General features: G+C 47.3%; 2 protein-coding genes across 4 annotated transcripts; both read left to right on the forward strand.

The window, feature by feature from the left end:
• The first annotated feature begins 1,776 nt into the window (after positions 1 to 1,776).
• On the forward strand, positions 1,777 to 13,697 carry CYP2J19 (cytochrome P450 2J19). Of its 3 annotated transcripts, none has more exons than XM_050977223.1 (9): positions 1,777 to 1,990; positions 3,509 to 3,671; positions 4,303 to 4,443; positions 6,373 to 6,533; positions 7,391 to 7,567; positions 8,096 to 8,237; positions 8,795 to 8,982; positions 9,975 to 10,113; positions 13,576 to 13,697. In XM_050977223.1, the coding sequence occupies exons 1-9, from the start codon at positions 1,784 to 1,786 to the stop codon at positions 13,695 to 13,697; spliced, it is 1,440 nt and encodes a 479-aa protein (XP_050833180.1). In that variant the 5' UTR covers positions 1,777 to 1,783. The 3 variants fall into 3 exon arrangements, with proteins under 3 accessions (XP_050833180.1, XP_030082587.2, XP_009087176.3); XM_030226727.2 differs by lacking the exon at positions 13,576 to 13,697 and adding an exon at positions 10,503 to 12,783; XM_009088928.4 differs by lacking the exon at positions 13,576 to 13,697 and adding an exon at positions 10,609 to 12,783.
• A 483-nt stretch (positions 13,698 to 14,180) lies between these two features.
• LOC103815060 (cytochrome P450 2J2) lies at positions 14,181 to 19,216 on the forward strand. The gene is made up of 9 exons (XM_030226728.2): positions 14,181 to 14,486; positions 14,998 to 15,160; positions 15,312 to 15,461; positions 15,910 to 16,070; positions 16,458 to 16,634; positions 16,879 to 17,014; positions 17,186 to 17,373; positions 17,825 to 17,963; positions 18,562 to 19,216. Exons 1-9 carry the CDS (start codon positions 14,298 to 14,300, stop codon positions 18,735 to 18,737), a joined length of 1,479 nt encoding a protein of 492 aa, XP_030082588.2. The 5' UTR covers positions 14,181 to 14,297; the 3' UTR covers positions 18,738 to 19,216.
• The last annotated feature ends 1,125 nt before the right edge of the window (positions 19,217 to 20,341 follow it).

Below are 20,341 nucleotides of genomic sequence, written 5' to 3' on the forward strand. Positions count from 1 at the left end.
CAGCGAGGAACAGAGGAGTGAAACTGGGCTAGCAGAAGTTGACGCCTTATCATCACAGTCCCTCTGAGCATGCTGTAGGCTGACACCTCCACCAACCAAGTCATCTCCCCAGTGCCAGGATGAGGAGCACGAGCCTGCTATCCTGATTTAGCCTCTGGTAAGCCAGGCTTGGCTTGCTATACCAGGAAGGCTGGAAGAGGTGCGTGGACGCAAGTGGTGCAGGAGCACCGTGGGTGCGCCGGCATGAGGAGAAGCAAAGCACATCCAACCACTGTTGCTCACAGCTGTGCTATGAGGACATGTAAAATGTGCTTTATACACAAGGGATGTGAGATGTTTCTCCCATTGCTGTTCCCTGTTTGCTGCCTAATCCCATCTAGGAACCTGTAAATAATATTTCAAAGCAAGAAGAGTTGGATTGCAGTAACTTTTGCCCCTAAATATACTCCTGCCATAGCCAAGGTGCAGGTCTGTCAGATAGCCTGCTTGTGTTTCTAAGATTATGAAAGACAGGGACAGCAAAGCTTTTTAAAATGGTCAAAGACTAGAGAATACCAGATTTTTTTTCCCAATTATTGTTTCTTATAAAAAGCTGCACTTTTTTCCTTAAAAATTAAATCTTTCTTTAAAGCTGAAGACACAGCATCCCTGCCTATGGCAGTAGGTTGGAACCAGAGGATCTTTAAGTACCCATTCAACCCAAATCATCATAGGATTCTATGGCAATAAAAATTGACCATCCTTCAGAATTTTTCATATCAAATTCCCATTCAACCCAAACCATCATAGAATTCTATGACAGTAAAAACTGACCATCCTTCAGAATTTCTCATATTAAGTTCTAGGCAAATAATTTGAAAACTCATTATTTATAGTTTTGCTTTAGTATACATTTAGATTCTTGTAAATTTTGTAAAAGGAGAAAAAAAAAAAAAAAGAGAGAGCTGGAACCAAGTTGTAGCTAAATATCAGCAGGTGACACAAGATTGATTCCAAGTCATAAAGGTCACTGTCAGTCCACTGCAGCCTTCCCCCGGGACAGTGTGAAGCTTTATTCAAAGGAGATTTTCAGAAAACCCAGGAGATCTAAATGCATAAGTTCCAATCCCATGGCAAGCACATGAGCCTATGTTCTCACTCTTGAGATTAAGCTCCTTTAACTCTCATTTGTGTGGCTGGGAGAGCCCTGGGCCCCTGCAGTTCTTCCCGTGTCTGAACCTCCCCTGACAGCTCCAGCAAAGCCAGGAAGGCTTTAGTGGGCACTGAAGGCACCCAGCCCTTTGCAGATGGTGCTTAGCACTTAACAGGATCAGCCCTCAGCCCCTCGTGTGGTGTCCATCACCTCAGATGCCTCAGCATCCCTGAAACTGCACGACGCCCACCACATGTGATCAGCCCCATAAGCTGCTTTCGCCTCACCTCGAATGTTTGCTGTGCTGATAATCCCAGCGGGGTGTCCGTATAAAGGAGACCCTTGTTCAGGGCAAAAGGGAGGAATGCTCTTCCATAAGAAAATTAGGGAGTTGAGAGAGAAGTGAAGCTAAAGGTTTGCAAGATTGCTTTTGCTTGGCCAAATGTTGTGAGGTTTCAGGGTAGTTTTTGGAGATCCTGGTGTTTAAAGTTAGTTATTCAGCAGGTGGTCTGGCAGCAGCTTCCAGTCAGCTATCAGCATTTTAGCTTTTTTTTGTTCCTTCTCCAGTCGTTGCTTACTCCTGTTTTAGCAAATGTAACACCAGAATCAAGTCCCTTCCTGGGATGAAAACCTGCGAGTTCATCAGCCAAGATGGAGCTTCAGTTTTGGCCTGATTTCGTGTCTCTCTTGAAAAAGCTGAATGGTCGGATGCTCTTGGTGGTTCTGGTCATGTCTCTTTTGATGATTGACCTAGTGAAAAAGAGACGACCCAGGAACTTCCCTCCAGGGCCGCAGCTCTTTCCTCTCGTGGGAACCATTGTGGACTTTAAGCAGCCCCTCCATCTTGCACTGCAGAAGGTAAGAGCTCCATGGACATTTTCCCTACTAACAATATCTTACCCTTCCATGACTCTTACCACCACACTGAGAAGCAGCAAGGGCAGCCTCTGCAGAGCTGGGTATATAATAACCACATGAGATAGATGACCCATCTTGGTTTTATCTCTCACTATCACCTCCTCTTCCAGGGGAGTAGCATGGTCCAATGGGAAAGAAATCCATAACGGAGGAAGACTTATATGTTCCTCCTTTTTCTTCCCATCTGACTATGACCATTTCCTTCTGGACACCAGAAAGGGTTCAAAAGGGCTGGGCCAGGCTGGGGAACAGGTGAAAAGTGCTGTGTGACAGCTGAACAGTTTGGAGATCACCTCTGGAAATTGTCCTATCATTGTCTTTGCTTAGAGGCCAACAATTCACCCCATCACATGAAAGAAACATTTAAAATTCTAAGTTATGCTCTGTGGCTTCTTCTGTGTTGCAGAAAGAGGCAGTGATCTCTCTAGAAAGCTTTGACTCCCACCAGAGACAAAAAGAGAGAGATTTTATACATGCTGACTATTCCTCTCTGAAAAGGTGGAAGAAGTTCTGACATGCTGACTGCAAAAATCCTTTCTGGTGACTATTTGTCTCTTGCTGTTGCTGACACCAGCAGGCTGACACCGGCCTGTCTACTCTCAGGCCACCAGCATGGGTGGTCCCTGAGGGAATCCTTGGGGAAGGCTGAGGCAGCGAGTTCAGGATACATACAGTTATTAAGAAAATGAATCCCATTTATTTACAAGCACACAATGACTGAGACACCCATTTGGTCCCAGGCTGGTTTCACGAGTCACCACAGCAGTTTGGGGTGACCCTGTGTGTCCTTTCATGTAGATTCATTCTAAGAAGAGGATGAGCTCCCTGACAGAGAGAAGATATGATCCCCCTTTTACCCTTATACATCTCAGAGGAGACACTAATACCAGCAAAGTCCATGCAAGGAAAATGGCTGCAATTTGGCCGTAAATGCAGTCAGGCTTAAAATTAGATGTACGTGTCTAGCAATAAGCAGTTAGAGCTCCTGTCTAAATGGGAGAGCTGGAGAAGAAACCACACTACTCTAGATACAAAGTTGATGAAAGGGATAATTTGTCATGCTTTGCCCTCAGCAGGAAGAGCCTGAGTGTGGTGACCCAGGTGGTGGGACAGAAAGGGACAGAGCAGATGCCCATCAGTTACAAAGCAACTTACATCCTTGTTACAAGCCAAACTGATGTAAACACCTGGTCAAGCCCAGGTCACACCAGATAACAAATAAAAGCAATCCATCTCTCCCACACTAGAGCTCTCCAGCCCTTTTTATGCCTTCTCCAGCCTTCATGGAGTAGCTGAGATTGGATGGGACATGTGTGCTTGGGTTTGGGTTTCTCTAAAGTTCCTTTGCCTCAAGCAGGGTTAAATTCAAAGTCAGATTTCTCTGTTCAAGGTCTTGGCCTGGTGAGATTTGAAAATCCCCATCTTCTTGTTCTCAGAGGACAATGGACTCTCTTTCAGCTTACAGGTCGGTATGGGAACATCTTCAGCGTGCAGTTTGGAAGTCTGACATTCGTGGTGGTCAATGGGTACCAGATGGTGAGAGAAGCTCTTGTCCACCAGGCTGAAATATTTGCTGACCGGCCAAATATTCCACTCCTGCAAGAAATATTTAGAGGCTTTGGTAAGCACAGCTACCAGGATTTTGGGACCAAACTTTCATCTCTTTGGAATGATAACTGCTAGAGGGAAAGAAACTGGTTGAATTTAACCCTTGTGAGCTGCACCCGTGAAAGCCTGCACAGGGGAAGGCAAGAATGGTAATAATTTCACATGGGTATGTTTTAATCTCTGTGAGATTTAGGGATGAGGATGGGCTCAAAACCAGATTTTAATGAAAGAAGAGAAATAAATGCAAGCTGCCCAAAGATTGATACACTCTCAGCATTTCCCCTTGGTTTTCATTTCTCCTTTACTTTTCCTGCCTGGGTTGCACACATCTCCAGAGACGGGGTGCTCCTGCCTGCAGCTCTGCCAACAGTGTGATAGTACTCAGAGTATTTTGGCTTACACCTTTTTTTCCCACGCAAAGTGACAAAGTAGCAGATTAAAGCAAATCCATAAAGCTAGATCTTTAGCACAAGCCAATTACTCTTGAATTTTAATTCCCAGGCAAAGCCATAGCCTTTTCCACATCCACGAGACTTGTTTGCTTTAGTTTGGGGTTTTTGTCCATGATGAGTGGCCGTTTCAGAGCCCTAACACTCACAAATGACCCAGAGAGAGGACTGTTCATCTGTTTTTTCCACCTACAGGGCTCATATCATCCAACGGGCACATATGGAGGCAGCAGAGAAAGTTTGCTTTAGCAACACTGAAAAGCCTTGCTGTAAATTTTGAGGAAAAAGTGCAAGAGGAGAGTCGGTACCTCGTGGAGACAATTGAGGAGGAGAAAGGTGGGGGTTAATGCACAGCACTGTGCTCAGAGCTTCCAGCTAAATGAATGATGAGACGTAAAACTCTTACCCCAGCACAGCTCCAAAAGTGCAAAACATTTCTTCAGTAGCTCAAATATCTATCTTACACTTCCAGACTGTGCCTTTTAGCACTTATTTTAGACCCCAGGCCTCCTATTTTAGTTGTTCCTTATTAATATTAAGCAAATATATACTAGGTGGTTATTAAAACATGAGTGTTTACATGGCTAAGGAAGCGTCTCGTGAGGAATAAACGCAGCTCTCCTGCTATCAGGCACTTCCATTCAGAGGCTTAGTTAACCTCTGCTTGTCCTTGGTTTTGCAAAGTATTTTAAAACTTGTTTAGTCAGGCTTTCCCTTTGTATCACACACAGATGAAGCGTGTGCCTTGCTCTTTTATGGTCCAGCTTTTAAAAACTGCCAGAGGGATATTAGTAAGAATAATTTGTATGTTGGTACACGGGTGATGTTGCACTTCAGCTTTAAATAGAAGCAGATGGGGTTGAGCTAATTCTATGGAGCTATATATAGTAAACAAGAAAGATCTAAAAAGGAATTGTGAAATTATATACTAAACTTGCTCCATTTTAATTGCTGTTGCACTGAACAGGCCAAATACTCCATGTTGCCAATTGATTATAGTCTTCTATAGTCCTAATCAATAAACTAATTAAGCTGCTGGTTTGGGCCTTTCTTCCCATTAGTAATGACAAATAGTGATCATGTCCATCACTCTAATATCTGAGCACCAGCCCGGTTTAATTACTTTCTTGAAGAGTGGAGAGTGCAGCAGTGCTGTGAGGAGTGCCTTGCATTTCAAAGTGATGCTCAACAGCAGCTCAGGGCTGGACTGGGCTTGTCACTGAGATCAGTCTCTTGTAACAGCAAGTGGCTCTCCAGGCTGCTGAAATGTGCCCAAGGAGATGAAGGTCTCTGCTCAGTAGCTCTCTCAGGGAACGCAGATGTGACAAGCATCACACCACACTTCACTTTATAAATGGGCTCACGGCTTCATGGGCCACGTGAGCTATTGCTGGGGTTTACAGGTGGGCACAGAGATCTGTAACACTCTCCCCTCTCTCCTCCAGCTCCCTTGATTTCTTCATGGTGGACAACTAAAGCCCAGGGCAATGGTATTTTTGCAGTGTGGCTGTCCTGGGCTCCCTGCCCTGGGCAAAGCCTTGAGGGATCCTCTCCTGGTGTTTAAAATTGGCACCAAACACAGGTTGGAGCAGGCAAAGTTGATAGCCATAGCATGGCATGCTGCTGGTTGTTTTTCCTGGAAAATGCTTCAGACCTTGCTTGGGCAGCTCAGTGCTAATGTCACTGCCTGCCAGAAGCCTGGGCTGCACACAGGATGGGATGTCCTGGCCCATAGTGCCCAGGCTCCAGCAGGATGCTGGAGGTGATGGGGGTGGTGGGTACCCCAGAACATGGGGTGAAACCTGAACAACCCCATGGGCGAGAAGTAGGTCTCACCCTGATTCACAGCTGTGGATCTGATAGAGAATGTGGTTTTGACTGAGACTGAACAGGAAAAACAAATGAAAGCTGTCTTTAGAATCATGGAATCATGGAGAGATTTATATTGGAAAAGATCCTTGAGTTCATTGAGTCCAAACATTAACCCAGCACTGCCACGTTCACCACTAATCCATGGCCCCAGGTGCCACATCCACACACCTTTCAAACACTCCAGGAATGGTGACTCCACCACTGCCCTGGGCAGCCCCTTCCAAAGCCAGCCATCCTTTCAAATGAAGACATTTTCCCTCATATCCAGTCAAAATCTCTCTGGCACAACTTGTGGCTGTTTCCTCTTACCCCTTGTTCCTTGAGAGAAAAGACCAACTCCCACCCAGTCACAACCTCCCTACAGACAGTTTCCTTTCCTTTTCTTTCCTCCAGGACAGCCCTTTGACCCTCATTACAAAATTAACAGTGCTGTTTCAAACATCATCTGTTCCATAACTTTTGGGAACCGCTTTGACTACCATGACAACCGTTTCCAGGAACTGCTGCACTCCCTGGCTGAAACGCTGCTGCTCATCGGAAGTTTCTGGGGCCAGGTAAAGCCACTTGGATGTTTTTCCAGCTTCAGCTGCATGGAACTGCTCGGTGATCTGTAAAGACACACAAAAGCTCAGAAACTGGGGTTTCTAAGGCACTGGTGTAATCTGCCTTTTCCTGTAGAAAAAGAGCCATGCTTAAAGGAAAATGACCAGGAGAATTGTTTTACATTAGATTGGGTTTATACACAAAGCCTGTCAGGAAAGCAAGGAAATAAGTTAAAATTATTGGGACACGTGGAATTAAAAAAAACCACTGCAGGACTGTGAAACCAATCTTATGCCTGACATAACCAAAAAACAATGGGAAAATCTTAAAAGAATCTACAAAATTTCCACAAAAAGAACAACTTTGTTTCTACAAAAAGAAGAACTAGTAACACTCTGAAAATTCCTATCTTTTCCCACACCCATATCCCAACCAGTTTCTTAAATAACTTCTATTTATGAAAAAAAATTGAGATACCAGGTTTAGAAACCAAATAGGTGGATTTGGTGATGTCTATTCTGCATGGCCACACACCATGGTCTGATCTCTGTCCCCTCCATGGGGACACACTAAGAGGCTCATCTGCATCTACCTCACCTGTGGCCACCTCACATTAAGGGGCAGCTTTGGCCATTCAGTATTTGAGAACTTTATCAGGAGAAAATATCTGTCCAATTCTTTCTTGTTTGTACTTGTTTACACCTATGTAAGTAAATTTGTACTAACTGGACAGTTACAGCAAGCATGTTTTTTTTCATAGTAGCAAGCAGAGTTAATCAATTAATTGAGAGTCCCATCCTCTCAACTATGATACCTGCTCTTTTCTAACTTAAAAAATGCTCTTTTGCTCTGTTTGATCTCTTACCAGCTCTATAATGCTTTTCCTTCGATCATGAGATGGTTGCCAGGACCCTTCAGGAAAATCTTCAGGCACTGGGAGAAACTTCAATATTTTGTAAAAGGTGTGATTGCAAAGCACAAGGAGGATTTGGACCAGTCCGAGGCAGGAGATTATATTGACTGTTACCTGAAGGAAATAGAAAAGGTAGGAACCACCTAAAGATTAACCCATGGAATGAGCAGAGAAGATCCAGGGCTGTTTTGTAATGGGAGTTCTTGCCTCACACATTGCCTTCCCTCCCAACCTCTGCCACATCAAACTTTAGCAGCAGCAGAAGTCTGATCACTTAGAAAACACACAGATTTTTTTTTTTTTCCATTTGAAAGGATTTACACTTTGTCTTCCTCCCTTTTTCGTTCTGTCACACGGCGTAGGAGGACTCTCAGGGAACATGTTCATGTTTCTGTGAGCACTCGCACGCCTGTGTTTGCTATTGTGAAACTTGACATTTAAAAATGCTACCTGCTTTCAAGAGCCACTCTACAGCAACCAGGGTGTCTGTCAAAACAGTCCATAGGGCTGGAAATCCAGTGAAAGGCTGGAAATTTCCAAGCCCAGGTGTTGATAATAAAGGAGCAGTAGGACTTCAGTTACGCACAGGTGATTTTGGATTGGATTTTAAATGCATCCCCTCCAGAGTAAGAGCTTTCAATGCCATGTTTTTCCTCCAAGTTTAAGGGTGACACCAGCTCCTACTTCCATGAGGAAAACCTACTGTGCTCCACCTTGGACCTGTTCTTAACTGGGACAGAGACAACGGCAACCGCCATCCGCTGGGCTCTGCTCTACATGGCCGCGCACCCCCACATTCAGGGTAGGGCCATTGAGGGGTCCTTTGCTTAGCCCAAAATTAGATAAGGGAAACTCAGGGAACAGAGTTATCCCAGCTCTGTCACATCTTGGATATGCCTGTGCCCCAGGAATCCTCTTGGGAACTTTTTGAAGACAAGTCTTAGGAGAAGCTGTTGAGGGAACTGGGAGTGTTTAGGCCAGAAAAAAGGAGGCTTGGGGGGGATCTTCTCATGCTCTACAACTCCCTCAAAGGAGGGTACAACCAGGTGGGGGTCAGTCTCTTCTCCCAAGGAACAAGTGACAGGAAAAAGGGAAATGGCCTCAGGTTGTGCTAGGAGAGGTTTAGGTTGGATATTAGGGAAAATTTCTTCACTGAAAAAGTTGTCCAGCCCTGGAACAGTCTGCCCAGGGGAGTGGTGCAATCACCCTGGAAGTGTTCAAATGGAGTGAGGATGTGGCACTGTGGTGGCCTGGCATGCTGGTTTAACGGTTGTACTTGATCCTTTAAGAGAGCTTCTCCAACCCTAAAAATTCTATGAAGAGGGAGAGTTTGAATTTTTTTTTTTTCTCTCCCTGTAGAGAAAGTGCAGCAGGAGATTGACGCCGTGGTCGGGCAGTGCCAGCAGCCCTCGATGGCTGACAAGGAGAAGATGCCCTACACCAGCGCCGTGCTGAGCGAGGTCCTGCGCATGGGCAACGTGGTGCCCCTGGGGGTGCCCCGCATGGCCACCAGCGACACCACCCTGGCTGGCTTCCACCTGCCCAAAGTGCGTGGGGACATCATCTACCTTCATCCCACCAGTCTTCATCACCCCAACCTTCATCCCACCAGCCTATTGTCCCACCAACTTTTATCCTACCAGCCTTCATCCCCACAAGCCTTTGTCCCACCAGAGCAGGGTCTTCAAAGCCCAAGCCCTGAATCTCACCTGGGGGGAACCAACCAGCGGGATCTTATAGAAATATCACAAATATACAGAAAGTACAAGCCCTCTTGATGGATTCTGTGGGGCTGTTATAGGTCTCACCTCCTTACAGAGAATTATGAGATTCTCATAATTGGCTGTAATTGCCAATTTTAAAGGCTTATGCCTTAAATTTTGCAAAAGACACCCTTAACTCATTATGGCAATAGAGGAAACATAAGAAAGCAAACAGTTTGGGTTTGTTAATTCTACAAAATATTAATAATCATCTATTAAAAGTAGCACTTGATGAAAGGCAGGTAATGAGTATTGTCTCACACACACTGTTCTGCATTTACAAAAGCAAATATGAGATTTATATATAACTGGTCTCTTCTCTCTATATATATGACTGGTTGCAATGAGGTAAATTTTAAAAATCTAGGCATTTTCCTCCACGCTGATTAGAATATTTCTCTTGCTGATGGAGAATGTGGAGATAAACCAGATCAGTTTAATTTTTTTCCTAAAAAAACACATTTAAACAAATAATTGAAAATTGCTTCTTTAAATTGCTTCAAGGTCCTATGGGAATGCAATGCAACCAATTTAAAGTTGGTTTGCATTATCACCTGTTACTGAAGCTCAGGATGCAGATCAACGCTCGGTGATCTGTAAAGACACACAAAAGTGAACAATCCTGCAAGCTTTCACCCATATTACGTAGCTTAGGGGGAAAAAAGGTCCGTTTTGCCCTTAAAACAGTGTGGTTTACAGAGCTAATAATAACCCAGTCTGACAACACTTCGGCTCCTCTCCGCCGCGTAATCGTCCCTTTTCTCCGCCTCTCGCAGGGCACCACCCTGATGACCAGCCTGACTTCGATAAATTTCGACAAAAAAGTGTGGGAGACTCCAGACACCTTTAATCCTGAACATTTCCTGGAAAACGGCCAGTACAGGAGACGGGAGGCTTTTCTGCCCTTCTCTGCAGGTAGGGTGATGGATGGATGGGGAGGCTGCTTTTCTTTTTGCAAGGCTTTTATTTCTTCCCCAAGACACTGCTACACTGCCTATAGAGTAGGGGGTACCGCTCCTGTTCAGCTTCCAGCTCATCCCTACAGTGAAAATCCCAGTCACAGTTAATAGAGGCTGCTCGGAGCGGGGAGGAAATCAATTTGTTACTGCAGGGAAAAAAAAAAAAAAAAAAAAAAAGAAAAAAAAAAAAAAAGGCTTTTTCTTCTTGCAGAAGTTACATAACTGGGTTGTTCAGACAGCTTCCGCTCCTCGCCTCCCGGAAGAGGCGCAGTTTGCTCGGCAGTAAACTTCTGGGGAAGGCTTGAGCAGATTGTGTGGGTGAACATTGCCACCTAACCTTTCCAGGAAGAAAAGCTGCCGCAGCCTGTGCGAGGCGGAGCGGGCCGGAGGAGCCTCGGAGCTGGCTGAGCTCGCTCGGGACTCTGTCGGGTTCTTTGTGCTCCTTTTCCAGGCAAGAGGGCTTGTCCCGGGGAGCAGCTCGCCAGGACCGAGCTCTTCATCTTCTTCGTGGCCCTGCTGCAGAAGTTCACCTTCCAGGCCCCAGCAGAGGCCGCGCTGTCCTTCGCCTTCACGCTCAGCCTCACGCGCTGCCCCAAACCCTTCCAGCTCTGCGCCGTGCCCCGGCCCTGAGCCGGGCCTGGGCTGCCCCACTGCCCCCTGTGCCCTCACAAACCGGGAAATCCCCTTCTCCTGACCACCCCAGAGATTTGGGGCTGGAATGATGGGCCCTGGAGGTCCAGCACCCGCCAGCATCTGGGTGGCAGGGAAGGGCACAAGGGCCCATCCTGCCCATTGCAAACAGAACCATTGTGGTTCTTCCCTTCACCTCGTTCCTGCCCCCCGCTACCAGTCTGACAAAATGCATGGATTTAAAAGCCTTATTCCCTAATTTCCACTGTCAGCAATTCCCAGGAAGGTGTCTGCCAGCTGCAAAAATATGGTTTGATGTTGACTTTTCCATGAGGAACATGTCCATCACCCAGAGACCACTTAGCAGCCCCTGATGCTGCAGCACCCAAATAGCCAAGGGCTCCTGAGGTGTCCCTGCTCAGAGCGAGCTGCTGGCCGTGGACACAAGCTCTGGACTCTTAACTCAGCACCAATTTGGGTTTTCAGGTGGCCACAGCCAATCCTGAGCCTCAGGTGGGCTTGGGCTCAGGGTGGTGGACATTCCCTACAGCACCACATTGCTGCTGTGGGATGGGAATCACAGAATCAAGGAATAGTTTGGCTTGAAAGGGACCTTAAAGATCAACCCCTCTGCCACGGGCAGGGACACCTTCCACAAAATCAGGTTGCTCCAAGCCCCATCCAGCCTGGCCTTAGACACTTCCAGGGATAAAATATATCTAAGCAGAGGTCTCTGCAGCAGCAGCAAGCATTTTTTTGGATCTCAAAGAGTATATGGGAATTTTAATTAGGGGGCTACAGCGGAGTAGAAGCAGCTTCTATCAAAGCCCAACCCAAGTGGGATGGCACAAGGAGCTGTGCTTCCAGCAGGTCTGGAAGGGCTATAACAATAAGACACAGCAATTTATATTAGAAAAGCAAAAGGTTTGTTCTAGTAAAATACAAATCAGAAAACTGCAACAAAATAATCCCATTGGGCTGCTGGGGAGCAGTTCACCTGAAGCACAGCAGAAAGGGAACAGCAGAGAGTTGCAAGGGTTATGCCCACGGTGGCTCAGTCCTGGCCCTCAGGAAGGAAGCATTGGAACAGTGGTTTTGTGGTGGGAAGTCACGAGTTCAGCACTTCCCCTCTGCTTCTGGCAAAGATTTGTGTCTGTGTGACCAGCAAGGACATAGTGGGGGGCCGAGGAAGTGGTTGGGACACGGTGCCCTGCACCATGGACACAGCTTCTTCCTATGCCAGGCCTCTTTGGATAAGAGTTAATTAAATATGCAACTTGTAGAGGATTTTGCTATTTATGTGACCTAGCATTTGTGCTTAGAAATGCTGTCTCCTGTGTGCTTCAGTTTCGACTACAGTCACAATAGCAAAGATTCTTCTTCTCCTTGTTTTTGGGGGTTTGTTTTTTGCTTCTCACCTTTCATAAGTGTCTTTTCTGTGGGTACCCACGTAGGATATGGAATAGTTAACAGGAAAGATTACACCGAGTTTCATTTCCACTGGTTTTCTCCTCTGTCCCCGGCAATAGCGGCTTTGCTGCCGTACAAAGCAATCCCTGTGCAGTGGCAGATTTATGCCACAGGGGAGAGTCCTCTGCACATCACATCCCTGCCACACCAGGCACACGGGGATTCTGTCACTGAGCTGTCCTTCCGACTGATCGCTTTAATCCTATTGCGTTTTTAATTATTGTTTCACAGTCACGGGCCCCCATGTTGTATTTTTGTCTTTGTAAAAGAGAAAACATAAAATATACAGGGACTTTTTTTCACCTGTGAAATCTTCAATGCCACTCGGGACTAGGCACTGGTTTCTGTCAATTTTTGTGTTCGTTCTTCTGTAGGTCTGACGTTTGGCTTGTGGCAGCAGCTTGTATTATTTGCACTGGCTTAGCAAATAAATATTGATCTCTTCTCTCCTTCATTTCCAACTTTTATTTCTTCATTATTTTGGGTTTTCTCCCCTACTTCTGGAGAGAATAAATGATTGAAGTGATCTTTTTCTCATTACTTTTTTTTTAATTAATTGCAATGATGCCATACCTTAAAGGCAGGAGGCATGAACTTCTTTAATTTTCAAGTGGATCCTCTCACGTCACTGCTGGTGAACACATGCATCTTCAGGGGCTCATGCTTTTAAGTATGCTTAAAAACCAGAGGTGAAAAGAGATATTCTCAAAAACAGGCCTCTCCCCTTACAATCCCACAGTAAAACAGAGATTTGACTTTTCCAGCTTCCCAAGTGTAAGGTTATGGAGAACATGTGTATGGCATCACTACAGTGTCTCTGCTGCACCTCTGTGCCTTGTCATCAGCACTGGACAATAATCCCAACAGCCACAAGTGATGGCCCCATAAGAGAAAAAAGACACCCAAAACATCTCCTGGAGCAAGAGGAGGCAGCTGATGACTGCAAGGGGCTGTGGCAGAGCCACAAGGTGCAGGGCCAAAGTGCTGCTGCTCCCTGCTTCTTTCACAGTAAAACACAACAAACACATCAAAGTTCCATGTGGTCTGTGGTGCATGATCACCTCCCTAACCCAGAGCTGCTCCTGGGTGGGAAAATGCAGCACATTCTGCTGCCAGCTCCCACCAAAGGGCCCCCGGGCATCTGCATCGGCTTCTCAGCACCTTCATCAGCCCTGTGGGGTTTTGGGAGCAGCTTCACCGTGGGCTATGAGCCAAAGGACAAGGTAAGTGGGAAGGGATGGCTGGAGAGCTCAGGGCGTGGCCAGAGCCAGCTGCTCTGCCTGCACTGGTGTGGTGATCAGAAAATGTTGGTGCTCAGGAAGTGCTGAGTTCCGGGACAGCTGTTTACCTCCAGCCCACGTCACCCAGACACGCGGAAACACGAAACCCAGTCAGATGGTTTGGGAAAGGTTGTGCAACCTTATCGTGGGTGTCCCCTGAGACCTGGGGCTTGGCCTGGGACTCTTCATACCAGGAAGCAAGCTGCTGTGAACAAGGAAAGCACGAGGCTCTCGGAGCAGCTGGAGACTCCCTGGCACTGAGAAGCTGAAACTGGGACATAGCACGGTGAGGGCACCTGGGAAGGAGGGAGCAGGGTCATCCTGGGAGATGGGTTTGTGGGAGCTGCATGCTCAGACTGCCAGGTTTTAATCTCAATCCCGCAAAGCTCATTTCTGTCCTTTACACAAGGGCATGGAGCACTGGGGTTTGGTAAAGTACTGAGGGGAAGCTGGAGGGGAAGGGGGAAGTTGGGGGTGTTCTGGTTTGTGGTGGCTTTGTTTTAAATCAGATCAGAGGGAATGTTTCAGTTTAATCAAGAAGGGGTTTAATCCTTTCTGAAAGCTGGGAAACCAGGAGTCTGAATGTAGCCCCAAGAGCAGGCAGAAAAAGCCACTCCTTGCTGTTCTGTGTTTGCACCCACAGCTGTGCCAGCACATCACCCATCTCCCCCTGGCCCTGGGGCCCTCAGTGGTGCCCTGTGAGCTGAAACCTATCTGACCTGCTGTGGCACACGTCCCTGCAGAGCCCCACCATCCAGCCATGCTGCACTTCCTCTGGGACAGCATCTCCCTCCAGACATTCCTCATCTTTCTCTTCATCTTCCTGCTCATCGCAGACTACATGAAGAACAGAAATCCAAAGAATTTCCCTCCCACCCCGTTCCGCCTGCCCTTTGTGGGGCACATCTACCTCTTAGATTTCAAAGATCCTGCGGTTGCAGTGCAGAGGGTACGTAGGTGGTGAGCAGCATGGGGAAGGAGGGATTGCAGCTACACATCCCTGGCCATGCAGGGAAAGGGATAACCCAAATGCCTCAGGTAGTGAAGGCAGGCAGGAGGTTTGCCCCCATCTGTGACATTTACCTGAGTACAAGCAAGGTGGCAAGTGTGGAGTGATTCCATGGGCAAAAGTCACAGCATGATCCCACAGGTGCAGTCACAGATGTACAAACCCGACAGGTTCGAGTGCAGGCTGGAATGGGGTGAAAGAAAAACTGGAAAAACATAGGACTGAAAAATCCTTGAATTGCTTGATTTATGGCCAATTGACATAATCTCCCAATCACTGATTCAGGAAAAGAGGAAAAAAAAAACCCTGTGCCCTCAGGCAGAGTGTACACATTCTGTCTCCCTTCCCACTCTTTCCTTATTTTTACCCATGTCCCTTGACAGGGGTGTCCTGGTCTCACCAGGAACATTGATTGCAAATGAAAACCTCTTTCGTTTATGTCCCCTCCCAGCTAATTAAAAGATATGGTAACATCTTCAGCATACAGATGGGCAGCATGAAGTTTGTGATAGTAAGTGGGATGCAGCTGGTGAAGGAAGTGCTTGTAAACCAAGGGGACAAGTTCCTGGACCGCCCTGATGTCCCCATCGACGAGGAGATCTTCAGCAAGATCGGTGAGTTACCCCTGAAGACATGCCTCAGCTGTAAGGTCCAATCCTCGACCCTGCAGAGGTCTGAGTCAGCTGGAGACAAGGCAGAGAGCGCCCTGGAGCTTTCCTCCCTCAGTGGGAGATGGGCCCTGGCTCACAGAGGTGTTCCTGCCAGGACTGATCTCCTCCAACGGGCACCTGTGGAAGGCACAGCGGAGGTTCACCCTGACCACGCTCCGGAACTTCGGCCTGGGGAAGAGGAGCCTGGAGGAGCGCATCCAGGAGGAGTGCCGGAACCTCGTGGATGTGTTTAGGGATGAACAGGGTGAGTGCCACAGCCCTCAGCAGCGATGCTACTACACTGCCAGCATCCCTGCTCCTTCCTACAGGTGCTTGGCCTTCCAACTGGCTGGGAATGCAGCCAGGCAACACCCACAGCATTATTCACAGCCCACCTTCAGTCTACTCCTCTCTGGGAAATACCGTGTGTGCATAAATGCTGATGTTTCCAATGAATTCAAATGACATCCTGCAGACCTTGTTTTCAGAAGTAAACTAACATCTCCATAAGCTGATTGAGCTAGAGCCATAGTGGTTGTCCTGCCAAGCTTGGCCAGCTCATGGGGTCAGCCAGGCCCAGGAAAGCACTGACATAGGACAGTGCCCATTAGGAGCCACTCATTTCATTCATATTTCTTGACTACTTTACCTCTGACATGTGTTTTCTTCTTTTCTGAGAAGAATGGAAGAGAACTGATCTTTCTCTTCTCCAGGGAATCCTTTCAACCCTCAGCTGAAAGTCACTAATGCTGTTGCAAATGTCATCTGCTCCCTCATCTTTGGCAATCGGTTTGAATATCACGATGAGGATTTCCAAAGACTGCTGAAGCTGATGAATGAAATTACTGTCCTCCATGGAGCTGTCACAAGTCAGGTACATCCCTCCTGCCACCAACTCAGGGCAGTTTCTTCTCTGGAGTCAATCTTAAAAGTCACAGTGTTGTCATCACCAGAGCTGTCATTCCCTATTCCTTTGCACACACTAGATTTGCCTGTCATTTCTTTCTTCCTTCTGTTTAAGTTGTGCCATGCTCACGCTGCTCTCTCTCATCCAAAATCCCTTTTCCTGCCCACTGATTGCCAACCTGCCTGCTGAAATAGTGGGTAACACACAAGTTACCCCATAATGAGAATTCTGCTCTTCTGGAGCTGAGCTGTTTCCACCAGCTCCAGAAGTTCAGCAAGAGCAATCGCAGGCTGAAGTCTTGATGTCAGAAAAAAGTCCTTTTTTCAACTTGTCTTTCTCCTTTTATGTTCAAAGCTGTACAACAATTTCCCATCTATAATGAAGTACTTACCTGGAGCCCACCAAACCATTTTTAAATACTGGAAGTTATTGAAAAAATTTATGCAAGAGCAGATCAACAAACACAAGGAGGACTGGAACCCCTCAGAGAGCCGGGACTACATTGACAGCTACCTGCTGGAGATCTCCAAGGTCAGCAGTGGGGAGAAAACCCTCCGGGAATGGGGCAGAGAAATCAGAAGGGATAGGAAATGAGCCCAGATTCTCCATCTGAGCTGCCTCTATGGCCTTTTTCATCAGGTTCAAGCCACCCATCAGCAGGATGGGGATGCGAGGGGTCAGCAGCATCTGCCAAAATCCTTGGGGTGGTCTGGACCAAGTCTGGTGCCAGGACACCCTCACTGTTTCTGTGTCACTAACACTCCTTCTCCTGAAGGACCATGACAGTGACACCTTCCAGGAGGAATACCTCATGGCCTGTTCACTCGACCTGATGTTTGCTGGGACTGAGACCACGTCCTCAACCCTCCGTTGGGCTTTGCTCTTTATGGCCACACACCCAGAAATTCAAGGTACAATTAACAAAAAGGTGTTTTGCCTGGCTTTTATCCCTTGCAGTTTTGTGAGAGACCAGTTGGGAGTGTCTCCACACCCACATAAGAAGTCCCTTGGTAGACCCTTACAGCAATACCCTTGTATTGTTCCAAGGGTTTTTACCTGGGCTCATTCCTGCTCTTTCCCAGCCCAGGTGCAAGCCGAGATCGATGCAGTCATTGGCCAGGCACGGCCACCAGCCCTGGAGGACAGGAACAACCTGCACTACACTAATGCTGTCATCCACGAAGTGCAGAGGAAAGGCAACGTTATCCCTTTCAACGTGCCAAGAATGGCATCAGAAGACACCTATGTGGATGGCTACTACATCCCAAAGGTAAACTCCAGAGTGCTGGCACTCCAGGGACACTCCCAGCTCCCCAGGCATGGTGCCAGGCCAGATCCCTCCTGTGTGGACTCTGTCCCTGTCCTGTCCAGAGTTCACTCCTGCTGAACATGGATTTTTTCCAACCAATGTTCTCCAGCTTCCTGGATAGTGCCTGACCCCACACATGCCTTTGAGGCACAGATCCTAGCTCCCAGATCTTACAGGGACTTTAGCCCAAGATTACAACAGATAAAAATGATGCTGATCAGGGAAAATGCAGTTATGTAACTGCACTGCCAAACAGACAAGTAGAAAATCTGGGCTTGCAGTGGGGTGTTGCACAAATAATTTCAGTAGAATTTGACTAAGGATGTTCTTCATGGAGAAGAGACTGGAAGATAAAACTGCCCCTCCTGCTGTCAGTACCAGAGAAAAGTGTGATTTTCTTTTTTCCTCTTAGGGCACTATAATAATGACAAATTTAACCTCTCTGCTGTTTGACAAGAATGAATGGAAAACCCCTGATACTTTTAACCCCGAGCATTTTCTGAAGGATGGGAAGTTCTGGAAAAACGAGTATTTTCTACCATTTTCTACAGGTAAGATTTGCTGAATTATGGTGCATGCGGGCTTGGGTTTCCAACTGCAGGGTGGAGACAGGAAAATAGCAATGGAAAGGGCAGATGCACCCTGGGAGGTGCTGCTCAAAATGCTCCCATTGCCTCCCCAAAGCACCACAACCACACTTGGAGCCATCTTGTGTCTTTCACGTGCACAGAAGAGAAATGAGGATGAATAAAAACCCATGTAAATTAGAGATCTTAGGAACAGCTTCACTGAGGCCATTGCTCTGCTCCCACATGGCTGAGCTCACCAGGGGCCTCACTGTGGCCACCACAGGGTTGCTCAGCCAGAAGTTTCTATGGGGAAGTTGCTTTTAGCAGCTGCTTTTACACCAGCACCACACATCTCCCCTGGTAGCTCTCTTAGGTGAGCTGTCCCAGCATGGGCACATCCAGGTCATGTGTGTAAAAGTCATGCAGTTTGGGGGGCAGACCATGCTGTAATGCCAAAGTTATTATTGGGAAGCTTGGTTTAGGTTGAAAAACTCACCCAGGAGTGGGGTAACACAGCTGGACCATGGTCCTAAGGACAAAAAGCAGAATCTGAGGATGCTGTGGGTTGCTGTCTCCACAGGGAAGCGTGCCTGCCTGGGTGAGCTGCTGGCCCGTTCCGAGCTCTTCCTCTTCTTCACCTCCCTGCTCCAGAAATTCACCTTCCAGGCACCCCCTGGCACCACGCTCAGCCTCCAGCCCATGATGGGCATTGCAATGGCCCCACAGCCCTACAAGATCTGTGCTGTGCCTCGCTAGGGAAGCCCTGGCCACCATCCTCAAATAGAAAATCCTGTGTCAGGGCTGCTGAAAACAAGCCCTTGACAGCTCTAGCAGGAGGCTGGGTGGTTTATTTCTTTCAAAGCAATTATAAAATCTTTTTTTTTCACAATTAGACCTTGTAGTCTCTATCCTGTGATGGTGTGATCATGGGGTCAGCCTGGGAGCACCCAGAGCATTTTTAGGCTTGCCCTATGGCACTGTAAATTAATGAGGGGCCTGGGGATTTCCTGATTTTGTGATGAATGGCCATGGCTCACCTTGGCAAAATGAGGGACACTAGAGACTGCACTGTGGAGCCACCCACTATGGCTGGGTCCAGTGGGAGAGCAATACCAGCCCTTGTTTTATAACATTAACACTAGGATTAATTTGACATTTCCTTAAGATGTACTTACCTAAAAAAAAAAATCACTCTCTAACACTTGTCTCATACATAATAAATCTTTATCCAAGCATTTTTGTCATGAAGTGTTCTGCAAAGTGAAGACCAACACAGGCCACATTCAGCAGGGGCTGTAGGCTTTGGCCATGCCCTGTGTCTCTGTCCACTGCAGGAGTTGGCACTGTAAAAGCAAAGGCAAACCTACAGAAGCGATGGAAAAAATGATCCTGGCAGCACAGCTAGAATTACAATATGCAAAACCCTCTCTCTACCTGCTCAGCATCACAGAGTGGCTGGTGTGTCCAAGGGCAGTGAGGTGAGCTCCAGCAGCAATGCAGTTCAGCTGCACTCAACAGTCTGAGGAGGAAAAGGGTGCCTTGGGAAATAACAGCAACAAGTTACTATTTTGAACCATCATCTACACAATGAAACAGTCCCAAGATTGGCAACCAGTGGTTAACACCAGTAAATGCACCGAACTGGGAAACAGCTGCACCCCAAGGAGCCTGTTGATACCTCCATGCAGAAGCTGCAGCTCCTGGGAGTAGGATGGGAAATCAGGAAATCAGCACAGCACCAGGAACACACACCTCCAGCTCCTGCTCTCCTGCTGAGGAAATGAGCAGAGAGCAATCTTTTCCTCTTTTCCATTTTCCCTGGAGTACAGCTCACCTGTTCCAAGAGTATGTAAATTTCTCCCAGGTGAACACAGCTGCTAGCACAGCTCCTTCAGCACTGGCTGGGTGGGGGTTCTACCACCTCCTCTGATTTTCTGTGCCAGTGGAAACAAGAGTTTGGGCTGAGATACTGCTCCTGGTACTTGAGGCTGTTTCACAGATCTAGTAAGGTGGAGAAATGAGGACACATGGTGGGACAAAAACCAGTTCTTCCATAATGGCTTCAACCCCTCTGGGACAGGCCCTTCCATGTTGGGCAATCAACGCAGCTCCTCATCCTCAGATCTTCACTCCAGAGGGCTGAAGGCTGCCAGTCTTCACCAACAGCACTTCTGGGCAGGGGGTAGTGCTCATGGAATGAGAGCAGGCAATGGGACTAAGAACGGAGCACATAAATCACCTGCAGAGCAGGCTGGACAGGGCAGACAGTTTCCCAACAAAAGCAAGAACAGTGATTTAGAGCTCTACCTGTCCTCTGTGTCATCTCAGGTGGGGCTGAGAACAGGCAGAGACCCTCACCA

The sequence above is a fragment of the Serinus canaria genome, chromosome 8, assembly GCF_022539315.1.
Source record: "Serinus canaria isolate serCan28SL12 chromosome 8, serCan2020, whole genome shotgun sequence".
In the NCBI taxonomy this organism is placed as follows: Eukaryota; Metazoa; Chordata; class Aves; order Passeriformes; family Fringillidae; genus Serinus; species Serinus canaria.

Coding starts and splice junctions, on each gene's coding strand:
- CYP2J19 (XM_030226727.2), top strand. CDS start 1,784: ATGGAGCTTCAGTTTTGGCCTGATTTCGTGTCTCTCTTGAAAAAGCTG. Junction 7,568..8,095: donor ACCTGAAGGAAATAGAAAAG/GTAGGAACCACC, acceptor TTTTCCTCCAAG/TTTAAGGGTGACACCAGCTC. Junction 10,114..10,502: donor TTTTCTGCCCTTCTCTGCAG/GTAGGGTGATGG, acceptor TAACCTTTCCAG/GAAGAAAAGCTGCCGCAGCC.
- LOC103815060 (XM_030226728.2), top strand. CDS start 14,298: ATGCTGCACTTCCTCTGGGACAGCATCTCCCTCCAGACATTCCTCATC. Junction 15,462..15,909: donor TGTGTTTAGGGATGAACAGG/GTGAGTGCCACA, acceptor TCTCTTCTCCAG/GGAATCCTTTCAACCCTCAG. Junction 17,964..18,561: donor TTTTCTACCATTTTCTACAG/GTAAGATTTGCT, acceptor CTGTCTCCACAG/GGAAGCGTGCCTGCCTGGGT.